The sequence below is a fragment of the Meriones unguiculatus genome, chromosome 16 (assembly GCF_030254825.1).
Source record: "Meriones unguiculatus strain TT.TT164.6M chromosome 16, Bangor_MerUng_6.1, whole genome shotgun sequence".
In the NCBI taxonomy this organism is placed as follows: domain Eukaryota; kingdom Metazoa; phylum Chordata; class Mammalia; order Rodentia; family Muridae; genus Meriones; species Meriones unguiculatus.
This window is the reverse complement of record NC_083363.1, coordinates 59240873-59262153: the sequence shown is the minus strand read 5'-3', so window position 1 is coordinate 59262153 and position 21281 is coordinate 59240873. Positions and strand designations below refer to the sequence as shown.

At 46.8% G+C, this 21281-nt stretch overlaps 2 protein-coding genes across 6 annotated transcripts in view; one reads left to right on the top strand and one right to left on the bottom strand.

The window, feature by feature from the left end:
• The first annotated feature begins 29 nt into the window (after positions 1-29).
• LOC110545445 (cytochrome c oxidase assembly factor 5) lies at positions 30-11065 on the top strand. Its single transcript, XM_021631553.2, has 3 exons — positions 30-271; positions 1723-1806; positions 7623-11065. Exons 1-3 carry the CDS (start codon positions 173-175, stop codon positions 7662-7664), a joined length of 225 nt encoding a protein of 74 aa, XP_021487228.1. The 5' UTR covers positions 30-172; the 3' UTR covers positions 7665-11065.
• Positions 11066-17201: 6136 nt separating this feature from the next.
• The window catches only part of Inpp4a (inositol polyphosphate-4-phosphatase type I A), a 105479-nt gene continuing 101399 nt past the window's right edge, over positions 17202-21281 (bottom strand). For all 5 annotated transcript variants that reach the window (XM_021631559.2, XM_021631561.2, XM_021631571.2 and 2 more), the window contains one exon: positions 17202-19551. In XM_021631559.2, coding sequence (XP_021487234.1) covers positions 19419-19551 — 133 coding nt within the window. In that variant the 3' untranslated portion in view covers positions 17202-19418. The remainder of the gene's footprint in view (positions 19552-21281) is intronic.

The window sequence follows — 21281 nt, the reverse complement described above, 5'->3', positions numbered from 1 at the left end:
GCTACGCACGCGCATAACCTCGAGCTACGCCGGCCTGTTGCGGGCCTACCGGAAATCGTCGGGGATTTCTCCCATCCTTGAGCCCGTCCGTGGGCGGGCCTCACGCCCGTTGCGGGCGGCCTCGGTTGTCTGAGGACGGCGATCTGGTGTGGTGAGGGCGGCGGGCGCAGCCATGCCCCAGTATTACGAGGACAAGCCGGAGGGCGGCCCGTGCGCGGGCGTGAAGGAGGACCTGGGTGCGTGTCTGCTGCAGTCGGCCTGTGTGCTCCAGGTAGCGCGTCCCTGGGGCAGAGCTCGGCGAGGGCCGGCTCCATGTTGGCCTGTCGTGGAGGTCACTCCCGGGGTGGAGGTCGCGACACCGGGTCCTGACTTTGGACAGATCTCTTCAGCTGTCATCCCCAGTTCTCTCTAGTGTCCAATGGGAGATCATTAAGGCATCGCCCAACTTAGGTTTTAGTATAAACATTAAGCCATCTCAGTTCAAGAAGTGATTCCCTATTGCCAGGGCTGCTCAGTTTGGGGCGCTCGCCAGTCCAAGGGAAGCTGCCGAGGTCGGTGCCTGCTCCAAATGGCTATTTGATCTGTGATGGAGATTTTTGGTTTCTTGGCTTCTTAGAATATGGAAGAATCTTATGGCGCGCCATAGTTTCTCCTTGCTGGTCTTTAACCCATTTTAAGCCTACTGCATTGCATTCTGGGAGGAATTCAACAAAAGCCTTCATTTTATGTGTTGCCATGGGAGACAGTCGAGGTACTGTAGGGGCTCAGAGAAACTCAGGGTAGTAAGTATGAACTCAGACGGTAACAATTTACGTTCCAGCGGGCCAAGTGAGGAGAGGGAGGTGGGGAGAAGGTTCACAACCATCTCTTATAGGGAGGCCAGAAAAGTTGAAACTCCCAGGGGGACCTCAGCGAGGTTTTCTCGAGCGCCTTTATCAGCAGCACTCCTACTGATCTTGACCCCAGAAGAACAAGCCCTCTTTCCCACTGACTCATCTCTGTAGTCCCTCCACTTGATTGAGGTGTCACTGAACACGACTGGCAAAACTAGCCAGATCTGCCTGTCTCCACTACTCAGTTCTGGGATTATAGGCTCCTGCCACCATGCCCAGCTTTTTCTGTGGGTGCTGAACTAGAGTCCTTATTCACAGCAAGTGCCTGTTCATGTAGCCATTTTTCTAGGCCCTCATTACCATTTATATACAGTGTTTAGTACCAGCACTAAAAAGCTCTCATTTTAAGGCATCCAATTCTTAGTTCTCATCCACAGGAAGGCTCATACAAACATTTAATGATGTGTTCTAAAAATGTCACGCCCTGGGAGTGGAAAGATAGATGGCTCAGTGGTTAAGAGCACCTGTTGCTCTTACTGAGGACCTGGTTTTGGTCCCAACAGCCATATGACGGTGCACAATCATCTGTAACTCCAGTTCCAGGAGATCTGGTACCCTCTTCTGACTTCCACGGGCACCAGGTCTGCACATGGTACACGTTTGTACATACAGGCACACACTCAAAATTCAATTAAAAACTGAGATTCAGGGTACCCAGTGACTTGATAATCTTTACATTTGTTTCTCTTTAACTACCAAGGATATTGAAGAAGGAATTAAGAACTTTCTTAAATTAACTTTTATTTTAAAAAAGAACTCCTTAAAGAACAGTTGGACTGTGCTTTGTGGGGCAATTTCCCAGATCCTGATATTGCTTTGTATTTCATAGGAAGGAAAATCCCCACGGCAATGTTTAAAAGAAGGCCACTGCAGAGCTTTGCAGTATTCATTTTTTGAGTGTAAAAGATCAATGGTAAGTGATTACCCACTTTGAAAAGCTTATGTTAATTATATATAGAATTAAATATGAACCGTTTAATAATCATAAATTGGTTGTAGAGATCTGGTTTGGATTATAGTGTTGGGACTCCAGTGATAAATGGGAGGCAGTGTCACAGAAGCCCCAAACCTTGTTATCCTACGGAGTGGCTGACCCTCAGGGTTTTCTGAAAGCCTGCGGATGAAGTCTCAGCAGGAATAAGTGGGAGGAGTTGACAGTAAGGATCATGAATTCCGGTCATTTGGCGGTTACAAGCCTGGAAGGCTAAGGATGGTGTTTGCACTTGTGTCTTATAAACCAGGAGGAAGTGTATTTGTTTTTAGAGTGCTAGATGGTGGCATGAGGGCACCAGATGACATCACTCATCCCTGGAACTCTGCTAACATTCCTTGTGAGGGTCCTCTGTAAGGAATTGTGTTGGTATTTTGATTGGGATTCCATTGAATCTGTAGATTGCTGTTGGCAGGATGGCTGTTTCTATTATGTTCATCTTACTGATCTGTGAGCATGGGAGAGCTTTCCATCTTCTGATGTCTTTAATTTCTTTCTTCAAAGACTTGAAGTTATTGTCATATAGGTCTTTCAATTGCTTGGTTGGAGTTACACCAAGATATTTTATGTAATTTGAGGCTATTGTGAAAGGTATTGCTTCCCTGATTTCTTTCTCAGTCTGTGTTTGTATATGGGAGGGCTACTGTTTTTCTTTTCTCTCTCTCTCTTTTTTTTTTTTTTTTGAGTTGATCTTATATCCAGCCACTTCTCTGAAAGTAAATATCAGCTATAGGAGTTCCCCGGTGGAATTTTTCAGGTCATTTCTTCCTTTCCAGTTTGCATCCGCTTGATCTTCAGTTGTCTTCACTGATCTAGCTAAAACTTCAAGTACTTTATTGAGTAGATATGGAGAGAATAGACAGTCTTGTCTTGTTCCTGATTTTAGTGCAGTTGTTTTGCCTTTCCATTTATTTTGATGTTGGCTATTGGCTTGCTATATACTTATTACCTTTATTATGTTTAGGATGTCCCTTCTATCCCTAATCGCTTCCAAACTTTCATCATGAACTTGTTGGAGTTCATCAAAGGCCTTTTCATGGTTTTTTTTTTTTTTTTCTCAGTTTGTTTATTTGGTGGATTACATTTAATGATTTCTCGTATATTGAGCCATCCTGCATCTCTGGGATGAAGCGTACCTGATCATGGCTGATGATCTTTTTGATGTGTTCTTGGTTTATGAGTATTTTGAGAAATTTTGCATCTATGTTCATAAGGGAAATTAGCTTGTAGTTTTCTTGAGTCTTTATGTGGTTTGGGTATCACGGTGACCTCATAAAACAAATGGGCAATATTCCTTATGTTTCTGGTTTGTGGGATAATTTTAGGAATATTGGCACTAACTCTTCTTTGGAAGTCTGGTAAACTGTGCTAAAACCATCTGGCCCTGGGCTTTTTTTGGTTGACTGCTTCTATTTCACTAGAAGTTATAGGTGTATTTAAATTGTTTTTCTTATTTTGATTTGACATTGGTAAATGGTATCTACCGAGAAAAATATCCATTTCATGTAGACGGTCCAATTTGGTGGAGTACAGGTTCTTAAAGTACGTCCTTATGATTCTCTGGACTTAATTCAGTGTTTGTTGTTATGCCCCCTTTTCATTTCTGATTTTGTTAATCTGGATACTGTCTCCATCTCTCAGTTAGTTTGGCTAAGGGTTTGTCTATCTTGTTGATTTTTCTCAGGGAACCAACGCGTTGTTTCATGGATTCGTTGTCTTGTTCACTTTCTGTTTTGTTCATTTTGGCCCTCTGGTCATTTCTTGGCATCTGCTCCTCTTAGATGCGCTTGCTTTTTGTTTTAGAGCTTTCAGCTGTGCTGTTAAGTTGCTAGTATGAGAGCGCTCCATTTGTTTGTTTTGTTGTTGTTTTGTTGTTGTTTTGTTTTCTGTCTTTTTGAAACAGTTTCTCTGTGTAGCCTTGGCTGGCCTGGACTTGCTTTGTAGACCAGGCTGGCCTTGGAGCTCACAGAGATCCACCTGCCTCTGCCTCCCCAAGTTTTTATTATTATTATTATTATTATTATTTTATTATTTTATTTTTTTAATGTAGGCACTTAGTGCTATAAACCTTCTTTCTCATGACACTGCTTTCATGTGTAAGTTTGGGTATGCTGTGTATTCATTTTGTTCAGTTATTGAAAGTCTTTATTTCTGTCTTGACCCATTTTTCATTCAGAAGAGTGTTGTTCAGGGGAATTTGTAAGCTTCCTGTTGTTGATATCCACCATTAATCCATGGTGGTCTGATGCGATTTGGGGAGTTATTTCAGTTTTCTTGTATCTGTTGAGACTTGCTTTGTGATGAAGTATGTGGTCAGCTTTGGAGACAGTTTCATGAGGTGCAGAGCAGAAGGTTTGGTTTTAGTGTTTGGATGAAATGTTCTATAAATATCTGTTAGGTCCATTTGGTTTATAGTGTCTGTTAGCTCCAGGATTTCTCTGTTTAGTTTTCCTCTGGATGGCCTGTCCGTTGGTGAGAGTCGGGTTTGAAGCCTCCCACTATCAGTGTGTGAGGTTCAATATGTGGTTTAAGCTGTAGTCGTGTTTCTTTTACAAAGTTGGGTGCCCTTGTGTTTGGGGCACAGATGTAAAGAATTGCATTGTCATCTTGGTGGATTTTTTTTTTTTCCTTTGATGAGTATGTACTGTCCAGCCCCATCATGTTTGATTAGTTTTGGTTTGAAGTCTATTTTGTTAGATATTAAAATGGCTACATCAGCTTGCTTCTTAGGTCCATATCTTTTTCTAATCCTTTACCCTAAGGTAGTGTTTATCCTGGATGTTGACATGTGCTTCATGGATGCAGAAGGGGGATCCTGTTTTCACATCCATTCTACTAATCAGTGTCCTTTTTGGGGGGGAATCAAGACCATTGATATTGAGAGATATCAATGACCAATGATTTCTTTTTTTGGGGGGGATGAGGGGTTTCGGGACAGGGTTTCTCTGTGTAGCCCTGGCTGTCCTGGACTCACTTTGTAGACCAGGCTGACTTCAAACTCACAGAAATCAGCCTGCTTCTACCTCCTGGAGTGCTGGAAATGATTATTGATTCCTGTTATTTTGTTGTCGTTGGTGGTGGTGGTGGTTGGTGTGTGTGTGTGTGTGTGTGTCTTCCAACTTTTGGTTTTGCTGGTGTGAGATTATTTGCTGTATTTTCATGGGTGTAGTTAACTTCCTTAGGTTGCAGTTTTCTTTCTACCTTTTTTATGTTGGACTGTATTTGTAGAAAGGTATTGTTTAAATCTGACTTGATCACAGAATATCTCGTTTTCTCCATCTATGATGGTTGAAAGTTCGCTGAGTATAGTAATGTGGGCTGGCATCTGTGGTTTCTTCGAATCTGCAGCACATTTGTCTTGGCCCTTCTAGCTTTTAGAGTCTCCACTGAGAAATCAGGTACAATTCTAATAGTTCTGCCTTTATATGTTACTTGGTCTTTTTCCCTTGCAGCTTTTAATATTCTTTGTTCTGTATAGTTAGTGTTTTTTTATGTGGTGAGGGGACTTTTCTGGGCCAATCTATTTGGTGTTCTGTTTCCTTCTTGTACCTTTATAGGCATCTCCTTCTTTAGGTTAGGAAAATTTTCTTCTATGATTTTGTTTAAACTATTTTCTGGGCCTTTGAGTTGCAAATCTTTTTCTCTTTCTATCCCTATTATTCTTAGGTTTAGTCTTTTTATAGTGTCTCAGATTTGCTGGATGTTTTGTGTCAGCACATTTTTAGATTTAACATTTTCTTTCATCCATGTATCCATTTCTTCTATCATATCTTCAATGCTTGATTTCTCTTCCACCTCTTGTATCCTGTTGGTGAAGCTTGCCATGGTAGTTCCTGTTGAAATTCCTAAATTCTCTATTTCCAGAATTTACTCAGTTTGTTTTCTTTATTCTATTTTCAGGTCTTGAGAAGTTTTGTTTCCTTTAACTATTTGTTTGTATCTTCTTGGTTTTCTTTAAGGGTTTGTTTATTCATTTCCTCTCTAACGACGACCTCTATAATCTTCATATAGTTGTTCTTAAGGTCTTTTTCTTGTGCTTCAGCTCTGTTGGAATATTCAGGGCCTGCCGTGGTGGGATAACTGGGCTGGTATTGTGTGCTGGCCTCTGGGAGTCTGGGCTTGGGATGAGTGTAGGTCTAGGTGCTGATTGCTGGTCGTCTTTGGGTGGTGTTTGGTTCCCTGTTTTCTGTTTCCTCCCTGGATTTCCAGAGAGTATGATGGCTGTGTGTTGCCTATTTTACTGGCCTGCTCAGCTGATATGCTCACAGGGAGTACTTCCTGGTGTTAGAGGCTGGGATGCAGTGACAAGTGGGAGGGAGGTTAGGAGGGGTGTATGCCCAGGAATTGGGGCAGGGATGCCGCAGCTGGTGTTCTGTTGCGGAGCAAGGGATGACCCTGAGGGGTTGGGTCTGGGGAGGGCTGAGAAGGTCTGGGCAGCCCACCTGGTTGTCTGGCAGGCATGGCCTCTTCTGAGCAGTTGTAATAATTCTGAACTTAAAATATCAGTGATTTGGTGGATAGTAAGAGGCAGACCTTCTTACACTTTGACCTGGAGCAGAGCATGGTTCTCACACTTACTCCATGACCATGAGTCTTTGGACATGCATCATGCCACACCTCGCTGTTGGCATGAGAGGTGGGGACATGCCTGTGAGCCATGTAGCTCTCACAGCAGCGTGAGTCCCAGTGATGAAGAGACGGTTGCTTAATCCTGCACACCACCCCAATGGGATTCCCATGTTTGAAGATTGTGATTTTGAAAATAGAGCTCTCAGTCAGACCCAATGGTGCAGGACGGTGATGCCAGCTATTTGGAGACAGACGCAGGAAAACAATAGGTTTAAGGCCTTCTTGTGCTATAGAGTGAGTTCAAGACCAGCCTGGACCAGCTTAATGGGTATATAAAAAGAGGACTGGAATGTGGCTCAGTAGTTGAGGGTTGGCCTGGCATGTGTAAGGCCTTGAGTTCAATGCATAGTACAGAAAAATATATGATTTGTGTATTCAGATTCAAGGATTGCAGGCGTTCCATGCTGTGCATGTACATGGCTGTCTGCCCCGCTGTGGGCTCCCCGACAGGGCCTGCCTCCAAAGTAACTCCTTCCTGCAGCTGATAGGGCTTGGCTCCAAAGTAAATTCTTCCTGCGGATCTTCTCAACAGCTCCATTGACTTTCAGATTCTGCCTTCCCCTGACTTCAGACCCTTTCTCCTGTGCTGACCCTACGGAAGTAGCTCAAATGTGAAGCTTAAATCAGAGAACTTGGGGTCAGCCTAGAGGGAGGGAACTCCAGGAATTTTTACTCCTTAGTTGTGTGTCATTAGTATCTCCAGTTGTTTTAAAATTTCAAGTACATTTGGATTTACAGAGGTAGGCTTGCGAGAACATACATGGGTATACATGAAACAAAAAGGTAACTGTGGTTTCAGTTTGACAGGCGCAAGTCTTTGTTGGGCCTTAGGCAAAATTATGGGATTTTTCGTTTTTAATGTCCCTTTCATAATTTTTCTTCAGTGGCTTTGCACTTTCTGTGTTACTGTGTTAGTGCAAGCGCCTGTAGCATTGTGTGCTCAGTCTTCATGCCTTGGCCTTCTGAGTGCTGGCTGCAGGCATCAACTGCATGCTCAGCCAAGTTTTTCATTTTTCTGGAAGCTACTTTGCTTCTTTCCTAAATTTTTACCAGAGCTGTGTTTGATGATTATTCCAGATGTGATTAAATGTATGTATGCTTCTTTTCAGTTGGATACCAGATCAAGATTCAGAGGAAGAAAAGGATATTGATAACATTATGTTGAAAGCAAGATGAAAATCACCCAGGATTCCTTTGGTCCTTCACAGAAAAGAACCAAAATAGGAAGCACAATAGCTGCTCGACTTCTGGGCCCTGCTAACGACACTAGAGAAAATGCATAAACGTTGTGTCTGAGTGACTCTGTTGTGTGAAGTCATTTCTAGAAGATACATGGGAATCAACAGCTATGGGCTAAGCATAAGAACTTCCTGTGTTTTGGGAGTTGCCCAACGGAAAGGTCATGTTCAAGGGTGACTCTCCAGTCGGATCACACAGTGCGCACCCCGGAGGCCACAGTGTGATGAACAGGACCCAGAAGCTGTTGTCAGGGCTCTTCCAACTCCTGCTTCTGCTTCTTGGTTTTAATTTTAGGCCGCCCTCTCCTCATAAAGGGGTCATATCGGGCCGAGTCCACATGTGCAAGATCTGTGGCCCCACAAGCCGCAGCCTGCTGAAGGACTCGGGTCTTTCCGGGGTCATGTGCCCCTGTCCCAGCCTCTGTGATCTTGGCTAGGTCCTGGTCTCATGTACCGTGCCCACTCCACTCACATCACACTGCACGGGCCTCATCCCATCCCTGAACAAGAGGATTTGCAGGAAATGGAAACAGCAGATGACCGCTCTAGATAGCAAATGTCACTGAGGCAAAATGGTTGGAAATGTTTAGAATCATTATTTTGATCACTTAACACAGTAGGGAGCCATCAGGAAAGGAAGTTTCCACTTTGTTTTTGGCATTAGACAGTGGGAGTCACCACAGCTTCCTTATCGTTCTGTGGTTCACTGGGGCTAATGCAGTGAGGGGTGTGCAGTTACCTGGCTGTTTTAAAGTTGTGAAGCTCTGAGGATTCCCTAGGATATCACCTTGGCCTATCCTGTGTCCTGCCTCCATTGGGAGTGTGAAAGTGTGCGTCCTTCAGTCCTTCCGCTGATGTACCAAACTTGGTGCGTGTCTGCACTGTGGAGGATCATGCTACCTCATGCTAGGAAGCTACCGCTGACCACACCTTCTACAAGTACTTCCGTTTTAACTGAAAGTAATTCTGATAAGAGACTGTAAAATGTGTTTGTAGAAAACGCCTCTGTCTGTTTGGAGATAGCTCTGTGGAGAAATTGACATCTCAAAACTGAACTTTGTATTCTATAATCCTGTGATTTTAGAATACTCACAGCCATGCAGCAGTCACCACTGCCCCTTCCAGAACACTTACCGTCACGCCAGCAGACTCACACTCATGAGCAGTGCGTTCTTGGTCTCTCTATTCTGGATCTGTCAGGTCGAGGTATATAGCGTGGCTTTTCTGAGTTCTGTCGCCAAGGTTTAAAGGTTTGTGCATATGTAGCCAGTCTGTAACTCGCTGCTAAACAGCGTCCAGTAGCCGGCACATGCCATGTCTCCATCATCGGCTGATGAGCTCTGAGCTGTTTCTATGTGGGGCTTTTGACTAATGTGAACATTTGTGAAAAACTTCAGTGTGTTTCACTTAATGCAGGCCTTAGCGTGGAATCACAGGGTCGTGGGACAGCCCCAATGGATCATTTCCTACAGTGGTTTTTGCCACCATTCCTCCCCTTCCTGGGGTCCAGGCGCCAGATCCACAGTGCAGCACTGTGGCAGGCACCTTGCTTTGGGGGAAGAGGCATCTGACTGGGACCTGGACTTGGCTTCTCTCTGTCTGAAAACCTGAGCATGCTGTCATATGCTCACTGGCCTTAGTATGTTGCCTTTGCAGCAATGTTTCAGTCTCCGGTCTGGTTTTCATCTAGGTTATCTTTTAATTTTCCCTTAAGATTTTTTACAATTGTTGATACTAGTCTTTTAAAGTGGCATTTTTCTTTTTCCCTCAACTTCTGGTTTTCCCTTTTCAATGTCTTGCTTTTTATTTTTATATGTTGCCTTTTTGTGTTTTTGAGACCTGGTCTTGGCCCAGACTAGCCTGGAACTCCCAGCGCAGTCTTGAACGTACAGCTAGCAGTTGACTGCTTGACTTTCCAAAAGGCAGAAGCCGCCATGCTTGGCTTGAAGAGCAGTTTTAATACTGGAAAATAACAATCTTTTTTTCTTTTTCAGTGTGCCCTAAGAAACCATTCCTAACCCAAACTTACAGAAACTTACTCTTCTATCTTCATTGAAGAGTTTTTAAACTTTACCTCTTACTGTAGGCCTGTGCTTGCTTTCAAAATAATTTCATACACCTTTATTCGTAGCCATGTTTAAAATCTATTAACTAGAATAATAAACAGCATCGTACAGTAGATAGCTCTGCAGTGTTGCGTGCAGTCAGCCTGCAGCCCAGTTCTTCATCTTCCACAAAGTAAAGTGTGCACATCAAGTAACTCCCAGCCACTGTCGGGTCGTCATCCCTCCCTACCCTGTCCTTGGCGTGCTCTCCTCGGCTCCATTTCCTGTTTCCAAACTTGATTACCTAAGTGCCTAGTATAGATGGAATCTTAATGTGTTTGCTTGTTTCTTTCTTTGAGGGATGGGATGGGGATTGGCTTGTTGCGTATCAGAGTTCCCTTCCTTTGGAAGGCCCAGTAGTACTTCCATGTCTGTGTGTGTGTGCGTGTGCATGCGTGTGTGTGTACCCTGTCTTGTTACCTACTTACCCAGCAGTGGATACCTCAGTTGTTTCCACTTCTGAGCTCCTGACTACGCTGTGAACATGTCTCTGTGTGTGTGTGCGTGTGCATGCGTGTGTGTGTACACTGTCTTGTTACCTACTTACCCAGCAGTGGATACCTCAGTTGTTTCCACTTCTGAGCTCCTGACTACGCTGTGAACATGTATATACAAATACCACTGGTCCCTGCTTTCAGTTTTAGCATACACCCAGCAGATTGTCTGTGCTGTGCCGTAATTACATTTTTATTTTGAGGCACTGCCATAGTTCCCACAGTAGCCACACTTTTATGTTTCTGTCAGCAGTGCACAAAGATTGTAACATGTCCTTGTCACTGTAGTTGTTAGTTTTTAGTGGCCATTGTAATGGGTGTGAACATTGACCAGTGGGTCTGCTTTATAGTTTCCTGATTAGTGATATCACCTGTTCTCTACGCCTGTAAGTAGTGTATGAATAACTTTTTAGGTCCTCTGCCTATTAATAGTGGGCTGTTGGCTCTGGGTGAGTTTTTGGTAGTCATATCCACAAAAAACATTGTCTCACCCAGGGGAGCTAATTATAGCTTGCTGTGGGGAATTTTAGTTTTAGCTCTTAGCTTTGCTCTTTGATCCATTTTGAGTTAATCTTTGTGTGTGATGAAAGGGTCTGACTTTTATTCTTCGCATGTGGAAAACATACTCAGCTCCAGTATCTTTTTTGGCTTCTGTCTCTCTTGTCACTGTTTTGATTACTGGAGCATTATAATAAAATACGAAATCAGAAAATGAGTTCATTTTTGTTCTTTTTCAAGATTATTTGGGGTATATGGAACGCTCTTTGGGAGTCTGTATTTCAGGATAATTTGTGTCTTTGCTTTTTCCATAAAAAGAGAAAAGTGCTGTTCCTATTTGAACAGGGGAGGCATTTAGCCTCCCAAGCACCTGATGCCCTGAACGTGGGTAGCTCCTCCAGTCCACAGGATACATTTATTGGTGTGAAACCACAGCAAAGTGTGAAGTTTTCAGTATTTAGATCCCCTCCATTTAGATTGTTTGTTCCTGCGCATCTTGTTCTTTGATGATATGCCTCAGTTAACTTTTACATTTAATTTTGCGGGGTGGTGGTGGTGGTGGTACATATCCATGCAGCCACACACGTGTGGAGGTCAGAGGACAAACTGTAGGAATCAGGCCTTTCCTTTCACCACACAGGCCCCTGACTCCAGTGCAGGCCTTCATGCCTGGGGTCAAGCACACACACCTACAGATTCATCCCTTTGACCCAGTTTCCTAAACTTCCTTTTAAGATTTTTCTTTGAGTGATGGGTTTAAATAATTAATTTTCATTATTAAATATAACCAGTGTAGAGGAAAGGAGATACGGGACTCTGAAGTCATGCTGCCATCATCCTGGCCTCCAGCACGCCTCATGTTTCTGAGATAGTGTGGTGCCTAGTGTTTCCTCAGCCTGACACAAGCTAAAGTCAACGGAGGGCGCCTCAGTTGACAAAATGCCTCCCTAAGAGCCACACATAGGGCATTTTCTTCCCTGTGATTAATGGGGAACCCCAGCCCATGTGGGGAGTGCATGGCTCTCGGTCTACCAGAAGGCAGGCTGAGCAAGCCTGTAAGCAGCACCCTCTCTGCCTCAGTCCTGCCTCCAGGTTCCTGCCCTGCCCTCCTTCAGTGATGGACTACAATGTACAAGCCAAATAAATCCTTTCCTCCCCAAGTTGCTGTGTGGTCACTGTGTTTCGTCACAGCGATAGAAGCGCTAAGACAGACCCCCTCTCACCTGCCCCAAGAGGAACTTACTGTGCCCCCACTGCCACACTGTGCGCCCCAAGTTTGCCTTCTTGGACTTGGTGAACTTGACCTGTTCCGTTGTTGCACCTAGAATTAAGTGGTTGTTACAAGAAAGACAACATAGTGCAGGCATAGGAAGGATTTGATTAAACACTACAAAGTCACCATTTATCTTCAGTTAGGGAAGTGTGGGTGTGTGTGTGGGTGTGTGTTTTTACAGGTGAGTGCATGTGTACCTGCAGAGACCATGTGAATTCCAAGGATCAAACTCAGATTGTCAGGATTTATGACAAGTGCTCTTACCTGCTGGGCCACCTTGCCGGCCCCTCATCCAGTAAATTTCCGAGTAGCTCTTTTACTTCTCGAACATCCAGTAAATTTCCGAGTAGCTCTTTTACTTCTCGAATTACACTTGTCCTCATGAATGCAAAGGAAATGGCAAGGCTGACCAGATAACACATCTCTGCATTTCCTGCAGAGACAAGACGCATCTGCTTCAGCCTTTCAGCAGAGGCTCTGACCAGCCACTGTCCAAGGTCCTTCCACACTCAGCCTGTATCATTGGTCCTCTCATCCTGGGTCTTCCACGTTCGCCACCGCCTCTTCTGCTGCCAGCTTCGCCCTCCCCAGCATGCAGCAGCCACAAGCTTCCAAATGTCTGAGTCGATAAATCCTCTATAGTCAAACGCACGCACGCACGCACGCATGCACACACAACCTCCTGTCTGTGGTCCAAGATTGAAGCTCCCACAAAGACAAGTCCTCATCACGCGCTGGCTGACTTCTCATGCACTTTTTCCTCCTCAAAGGGGATCATTTAAAGTGAGGGTGCTGGTTGGCAAAGAACTGGATCCTGTAGCTTGGTGATGAGCTGACTGGGGACACTGAACTCTGCCAGCTTGGCGGTATGAGGTATGACAGAGGAAGTGTCTTCCCCTCCGCATTAGCACAGCACCGCCACCCTCCAGGGATCTAATCTGCATCTGTGTGGAAAGAGTGGTGACCTTCCCTGGAGAAGCTGCTGACAAAGACAGTGTGGCCAGCCCACACCTAGTGTGGCGCTGGGTGACTATCCTGGAGAAGCCTGAGTTTTCTAGAGCAGAGCCGGGCAAGTATGTACAGGGATGGAATTTAAGGGCATGGGGTCAAGGCAGAAAGAACAAAGCTAAATCAGACTAATTGACTAATGTGGATCCATTAGACAGGCATGCTGGGTTTAATGCTGCGTTTATGCAGAAAAAAAAAAAGATGCTGTTTGTCTTTATCTTATTGGTCAGCCAAAATATGGATCAAAAAGTAGTCTACTGTATGTGTGTGTCGAGAGGGGTGCTAGCGGTGCCTGGTGTCCCCTGGTTTTCAGTTGGTGGAAAGAGCCAAAGGCTCAGAGTTAGAGTCTTGAAGCTGATCACCAGTATTTGGAGGAAGGGATAATACAGGATAGAAAGTAGGGTCATTCCTCAGGCTAGGACAGCTTGAAGGGCTGTCCAGTCTGTCAGCATGCTGTGTATGAGGCACTTAGACAGTCGATCCAGCTGGACGTCCATGGGATCTAGAAGCTCAGCGAGGCTGGGAAGGGTCTGGGAATGTAGGTGCCATTAGCTTGAAAGTCCCTTGTTCTACAAGGTTGTCATCCTAAGGGACAAGAAAGTTACAGAGGTCACCCATGGGAGATGGAGGGCAAGAATCAAATCTGAATGGTGAGCTGTGTCAGGTAGGACAACAGGAGACAGAAGTCTGGTCTCGGGGGCCCAGGGTTGGGGAGCAGGGTGGATCAAGGCGGGCGGGGAGGAGGGTGGGCACGAGGAGAGGGAAGCAGTGATGAGTGGTGCCTGCAGCCACCTCTTGCAGGTTCCCTCCTGCTGTGTTCAGGATCTGGTGTTCCCGTTAGCTGTCTCAGCAGCGTGTTTGTTGTTTTCCTTAAAGTGGTACAAAGGAGTCACAGGCTGATGAACACTGGCCTTCTAGGCCCCTGGTGATCATGAAGGGATCCAAAGTGTGTGTTCGCAGGTAGGGGTGGGGTGAGAGTGAGGACAGTGATGTTCTCAGGCTGCACCTCAGGGACCTGGGCTGTAACGTGGGTGGTGATAGCAGTAAGTTACTGTCCACTTGCCAGAAGTTAGCCCAGAGTAGCCCAGAGTGGAGTGTGACCTGGGGATACAGCAGGAGAGCCTCCCCCCCCCACTCTCCCACCTAGCGTCACCCATGAGCCCCTAAGAGTGGTACAACGACCCTGGGGCCTATCCTGGCGCTGACAGTGGTGTGTAGTCAGTCCTGGCCAGGGCCCTCTGCCTGCAGGGATCCCACTGGGAGCGTGAGACAAGTAACTGCACATTTCCATCGCTACCATCTCATCTGCTCAGTGCTCATGGGAATAAACTCCCCAAATTTTCCTTTTCCTCTTTAAAGGGTAGTCTGTTTTTATATCTTCCGCACTAACCTTAAATACTAGCTTGTGCACACTCAGGAGCTCAGGACTCTCCAATTTCAGGGCCACTCAGGGCCTCTGAGGAGAGCGTGTATTTACAGAACCGATAAGACAGCTCAGTGAGTAAGACTGCCTGCTGCCAAGCCTGCTGACCTGGGTTCAGTCCCAAGAGTGTGGGCACACCGCCCGCACAGTGAGCAAACAAACAAGATAAGTAAATAAACAGTATTAAAGTGTACAAGCATAACCACAGAACCCTGAAGGCGGCTGCTCCTGCCTCTGGGGTCGCTCGGGCTGGACAATGGAGCTGACTCTGCTGCCCCCACCTTTGGCCCTCAGTTGTCCTCACCACAGGCTCCTCGAGACCCTAGTGCTTTCTCAAAGGAGTTTCACACCACCCAACAGTGTCTGCCCTACAGCTTCCTGGGAACTCATCTTCTCGTGGAGGGCTAGGAAAGAGACACTGGGCGGGGCTGGGGCTGGGGCTGGGGGAGGATTTGTCTTTCTCCACAGGGAGGGTTCGGGCCTTACCTGTCAGGGTCCCAAAGGGGCCACCCCGGAGCACAGCAGCCATGTATCAGGCTGGTGCCCACGCTGAGGGAGTCTCTTCCTCCGTCGGACAGGACACTGGCAGCCCTTTAGAACAACAGAGCAGGCCACACCACCCCTCATGAAGCTCCGCAGTCACTCCACGGCACGAGGGAAACCCACTGTGACAGTTCTTCCTGACGGCCCTCTATCCAAACTGGGCTCCAGCCTGCCGTTCCCTGTCATGAGCTGGAGGGTTCACTCATTAGAACAACCTGCAGTGACCAACAGCCTTTTCAAGTCGGTTCACCTCGCGAATGGGCGCTCCATCATCTACCCCATTGTGGCTTCCTTGAATGCATCCCCTTGTGTGTACATGTGGTTTATGTAGAGGCCAGAAATCACCACCATATATGCACATGTGTGTACATGTGTATCTGACTTATGTGTAAACACATATGTGCGTGCATGCACACGTGTGTGTATGCACACACGTACGTGCATGCATGTGGAGGCCAGAAATCACCATGAGGTATCTTCCTCAGCTGCTCTCTACCCTTCTTTCTGAGAGGCCTATGAGCTTGGAGCTCCCTGACTCAGCTAGACTGTCTGACTGGCCGGCAGACTCCACAATGGGGCCCCAGATTCATGCCAAAGCACCCAGGTTTCACGTGAGTGCTGGGGATCCAACCTCACATCCTCAGGCTCTCGTGACGAGAACACCTCTCCAGTACCATGTGTTTATCCTAGGGTTGAGAGAAGGGGCCACTCAGAACCTAGCCAATTTAGTACAGCCCGTGCCTGTCCACAGGAGCGCCGTCCAGCTGGCCCGGGTGCAGGACAGAGGCGAAGGGCCTGGAGACCGCCCACTGGATGGCGCATCAAGACTGGACAGGGCCACTGCAATCCCAGCACAGAGGCGGAGACGAGGACTCGTGGGCAGGCTGGGTGGCGAGCTGCCTGGAACTGGCCAGCTCTGGATCCTGAGAGACCCTGCTGTGATAAGTGAAGAATGACAGGAAGACATCTGACACGAACCCCTGGCCCCCACGTCCGCTCACGCAGACACGCGTGGGCACACACCCACGAGAACATACCTGCATACATAAGAAACATGAAATGCTAAAAACACTGCAAGTGAGAACAGAAGGAGGCTGAACAGGAACAGCCCAGCACACTGTGGAGCAGGAGAGCCCACGGGGTTGGACAGCACGCTCTGTGCCCTGAGGGAGCTGCTGCACCAGGCCCAGCCCTCCAACACGGGCACGCTGACTGTTTCAGACAAGGGTGTGCTCACCCATCTGTGCCGTCCTTAGCAGGGAAGCCAAAACTCGACTTCAGAAAAAAATCAAGTGGAGCGAGACATTAATTACAAAAACATTTAAGGTTTCTGTAGCCCCAACATAAACGAAGCCAAAACGCAGCTAACCAACATCTTTAAAATCTGCAACCCAAGAATGTTTATTAAAGATCGGCCGTCATACAAACACGTGTCAGGAGAGCAGACTTGATGTACGGAGGCTGAAGCGAGACTCCGTTCCCCAGGCTTGGGAGGAGACAGCACTGGCTGCCAGTGTAGTCAGTGTCCCCAGCTGCGGTAACAGGGCAGAGGCAGACAGCTGCGCGTCCTTCCACTGGTTTTAAGCATTTCCGGTGCCAGGAATCTCCGGGGCAACGACTGGACACATGTTTCTTAGGTGAGATGCAGAGACTCACCTCACTGTGCCGATGACACAGCTGCTGGATGAACACTCAGCAAGTCACAGCACGGGAGTGCCCGCAGGCGGTGACAGCGGGCTCATTCAGGGAAAGGAAACAACAAACACTTAGGAGCACAGACTACCCAGGTCCTCACAGCCACCTTCTGAGGAACTGTGCCACTGTTCACAGTTGGCACACACAAAACAGCCTCAGACATGTCGAGCAAGGTGCTGACCCGTGAGAGGCAGAACCCAGAATTGGGTCTGGGGCTGTCTGCCCCCAATCTTAACCACACCCGAATTTGAATTAACTACAGACATGGTCTAAAAGACCTTACTTTCTCCTGACCCGCGCTTACCAGCCTACGAATCCTGGCACCCAAGCCCAGTGGTCCAACGTGCCAGTGTGGTGCTGGCTGCAGGAGCTCCATCCAGTGAAGGGTAGTGAATCAAGGGAGACCAAGTGTATGTTCTGGTCAGTTTTTATTATTTATCATTCTAAAGACAAGCACATTTACAGCATACATGGCTTTCAATGAGCCAAGGATATATAAAACAGTAAGTATATGTTCATATATATTAATACTGTCCCAAACAAATAAATAAATAAAAGTATTTAAATGCACTAAGCTTGGCAAATACAAGTGTGGGATAAACAGTACTGTACAATGTTTTTACATCTTTAAAGGAGAGTAAAGGCAGCTGCGCTGCAGGAGCTCTGACAGGGTCCGCCTGGAGTTCCGGGGTCCAGACAGCGCACATTCCTTGTAAATGGGGACAGACACTGGACGGAACATCTGTCTTGTGGAGACCTGTGAAACCGTTTTCCTCCTACTGGGAACAGCTCAGTATCCTGCGGGCAGCCAGGAGCTGCGTGTGCCCGTGCCTTCCTGGCTAGCCTAGGACATGTGATGCGCCAGAAGCCAGTCATAGTGCCTTCAGAGAAAACACTGAAGCCACAATCTTTTCTGTGATTATCCAAGTCTTAAGAGTGTTACAGTGATTCATATTATAAAACAAATTGAGAAAATAATTCACATGCAAAGCCGCTGGTAGGCGACTCATATTCCCTTTATAAGTGTGGATAAGTAATGCCCTTAGGACAGAAAGAAAAACTGGAGACCATGGGAAACATTTAACTCTAAAATCCAAAGGAATTTTTCAAAAAGGCAGTGATGTCAAGATGAGAAAAAAAATGAAACTAAAAACTTAAGAGTGAATGAAGCGACAGAGCAGAAGAGGCTTGGGCAGCCACACAAGGCCCCGCTGTCTTTACTGGGGACTGGGTCAGCCTCAGGACCATCGGAAGCCAGCAGAGCAGTGTGGAGCTGCCCTGCCCTACCTCCCAGCAGGCACCACGAGACAGGAAACTGTCTCCCAGCTACACAGGGGTGCCTGCATCCTCCCTGTCCCTTGCCTCAGTGTCCCAGGCCCAAGTTGGTTACATGTTTCTAAAGGAGCCAAAAGAAAAGCAGCTAGACCTCTGCAGGAATTCCATGGTGTCTGAGAGTCATATCAGCATCATGACTATACTCCATACACACTTCTTTTTACAGCCTTTTAAACAACATGTCAACAGAACTGTAATAAACAGAATTTATAAAACATAGAAACGTCTAAAGAAAAAAATCTGCTATGTGCAGACAAGACTCATCATCACCTCATAAAGATGAGCAGACTAAAGTGTGAAGTCCCTTGCTTTCCGCCTCATAAGACCCTCGGGGCTCAATGCAGGGGATAGTTTAACTGTTTCTCAACAGCTGTGTAAGGAGAACAGAACAATTAGCACAAACAAAAGCTAAGATGCTTCCTTTAGACATTCAAACATGATTTATGGTCTTCTAGAAGAGTATCAGAAAGCTCCCAGAGGAACATTTCTTCTGAAAATCTTTATGCTTCTACTGTCTCTACGGCCCTCAATCCCCCGACAGCCACCTGACAAGCCAGGATGGAGGTGCTGATGGCCAGAGAAGGAGACATGCCCTGCGGGTGTGGGCCTAAACAGGAGGACGAAGAGTCCAGGGACCCCCTGGCTGCTTTCAAGCGGACACCTTTCTACGACCTGTGAGGGGCAGGAAGCAGTGTGGGCCCAGCTGGACCCTGGTATGGCTGATCAAGCCTTCCTTCCACTTGGGGGCTCACAGACAGTAGCAGTCTTTGAGGGCAAATGGAACCAGATTCTCTCATACCATGAAGGTGCTGACTTCTTTCCCCCAGGTTAACATCTGGGTTACCATCTACTGCTCCGCCGGGACCTGAAGTTTAAGAGGGTGGGTACTTCCTGCTTTATATCCAGACCTTTGGGAAGTAGATTTTAAATCAGTGCTCAGTTGTGGGTCACTAAGCAGAAAAATAAGTTGGGTGGGCAGGGCCTCGGTGGGTATTTGAAAAAGTCTCCTGGAGTTTTAGACGCACCTAGCTGGCTTCTTCTAGAACTATGACAGGAACTGTGGAGTTACAGCTGAGAGCTATTGTTAAGGGCAGCCATTACTATCCACGCTATTGAGCCACACACGACCCCCTACAGATTCCAACACAAAATCATGCTCCGTAGACTCTTTAGTGAAGTAGTTTTAAAAACACAAAAATAAAAGCCAATCCTTCAGGTCTTCTTGAAGAATCATGTGACACTAGAGGGGACCCACACTGATTACATAGCAGCTAATTAGAGGAAGCCGCGGGTTCATGTCTCAACTTTGCCGTAAGTCCCCTCTGGAGGCCTGTAATGCTTGGGGAAGGCCTTCAGCTGCAGGGAGTTAAATGCGTATTTGCGACTTCCAACATTCTTCATTGTATTTTCTCGTCGACAACCCTCACTGGGGAAAAACAAGCACAAGAAATGACAGCAGTAAAAAAGGAAAAAAGAAAAGACTTAAACTAAGATGGAATGAACTGATTATTTTCATAGCGTTAACAAGAGGTTAATTAAAATGGGTGCTGGACAGCACACACACACAAGATGGAGGTTTCGGAACAAAGCAGGAAGGAAGCGCAAGATGAGCACACGATGGACGCAGCTGTGGGCTGGCAGATCCAGAGTGATATTGCCTCTAAGCAGACACAATTTTTTAAAGAAAGACATGATTTTGTGTGTATCTTGGACTTGGTTATCGGGGTTCCATCCTAACTTGTGGTTCAAAGACTGCCAGGCAGCACACTGGATGCACGGGGATATTTCACGCTTACCATGGCTTCTGAAACACTGTACCTTTTGTGTGTTAGCAGAACTGTGACCACCTCAGACCCCACATGCTGACTTTCCTTGCGGAAATCAACAGGCAGCAAAACCGCCCGGCTGAGGCGGCTGCTCTGACGCCTGCCTCCACCTAGGGGCAGCTGTCCAAGTGCAAAGCTCCCACATAGGCCCAAGTGCTGCCTGCACCAGGTCCTCATGGCTATCAGGCTGCCCTGAGGCTCCACCCTCTCCTGGTGGTGCTAGCTGCCATTAGCCAGGTGGGCTGCTCGCATGGTGGCCATTTCTTGTACAAGTACCATTGAGCCCAGTGCAAGCCCACAGGTGCTCTGCCCTTAGAGGACTCACTACCAGCACGAATCCCAGCTGCAAGTGAGGCATTGATGTCACAGCTACCCAGGGTCAAAACAGGTGGTGCCCAAGAGAATGAAGAGCCAAGCGAGCCTCTGTGGCCCTCAAGGGAGTTCTCGGGGCAATGCTCTGCGGTGGGCGTAAGAGTAACAGCCCACAATGATTTTGAATATAAATGCCTTTCCACACACAGTAAAACTTGTTATTTTTATAATGTTCAAAGACTAGCAGTGTAATCAAGTGCTTGTCAAGTTCAGTTAAAAAAAAAAAACCCTTCTGAGAAGTAAAATTTGCAGTTACAAGAACAGTAATTTGAAAAATGTATTTCAAATTCTAAGACCACATGACATACATTTTTAAAAACACAGCAGCTCAAGCCTTTCAAAATGAAAATGGCAGTCCCTTCTCTAGGATCATGTGGAGCAGTTTTTGGTGAGACAATAATGTTTCTTCAAAAGACAGGAAGCCCAGGCAGTTGAGAAGGGCATCCGGCTGCCACTCTTAACGGCTCCTGCCACCTGAGCATGCCCGTGCTCCGGAGCCTCAAGCCTTAGGCTGGACATGTCACCTGAGAACGCCAGAGGGCCACCCCGAGCAAAGGACAGCATGTGCTGAGCACTTGGGGAGCGGGTGAAGGTGTGACTCTCAGCAGAAGGGGTGGGTGCTGGGAGTGAGCTGGCTGTGGTCCCTGGGAGCTCCGTTATTAACAGCCTGCCTCAGGCCTGGCTTTTCCACCTATGCAGAAGGGACCTCCGACCCACCTATCCAGTAAATGCCAGATGGGAACTTAGAAACTCTTAAAGTCTGTGTTCACACTGACAGGAACTAACTCTGTGTTTAGCTGGTTGGTACACTGTGGTTGTACACAGCTTACAGCTCAGATTATGCCTTCAACTTGTTTCTTAAATTAAACGTGTCTCCCATTATGCTCAATGTGCAGCTGACATGCCTGCTCTGCATGCTGCCACTATCAGCATGAGCTGCAGGTGTCCGTGACCTGCT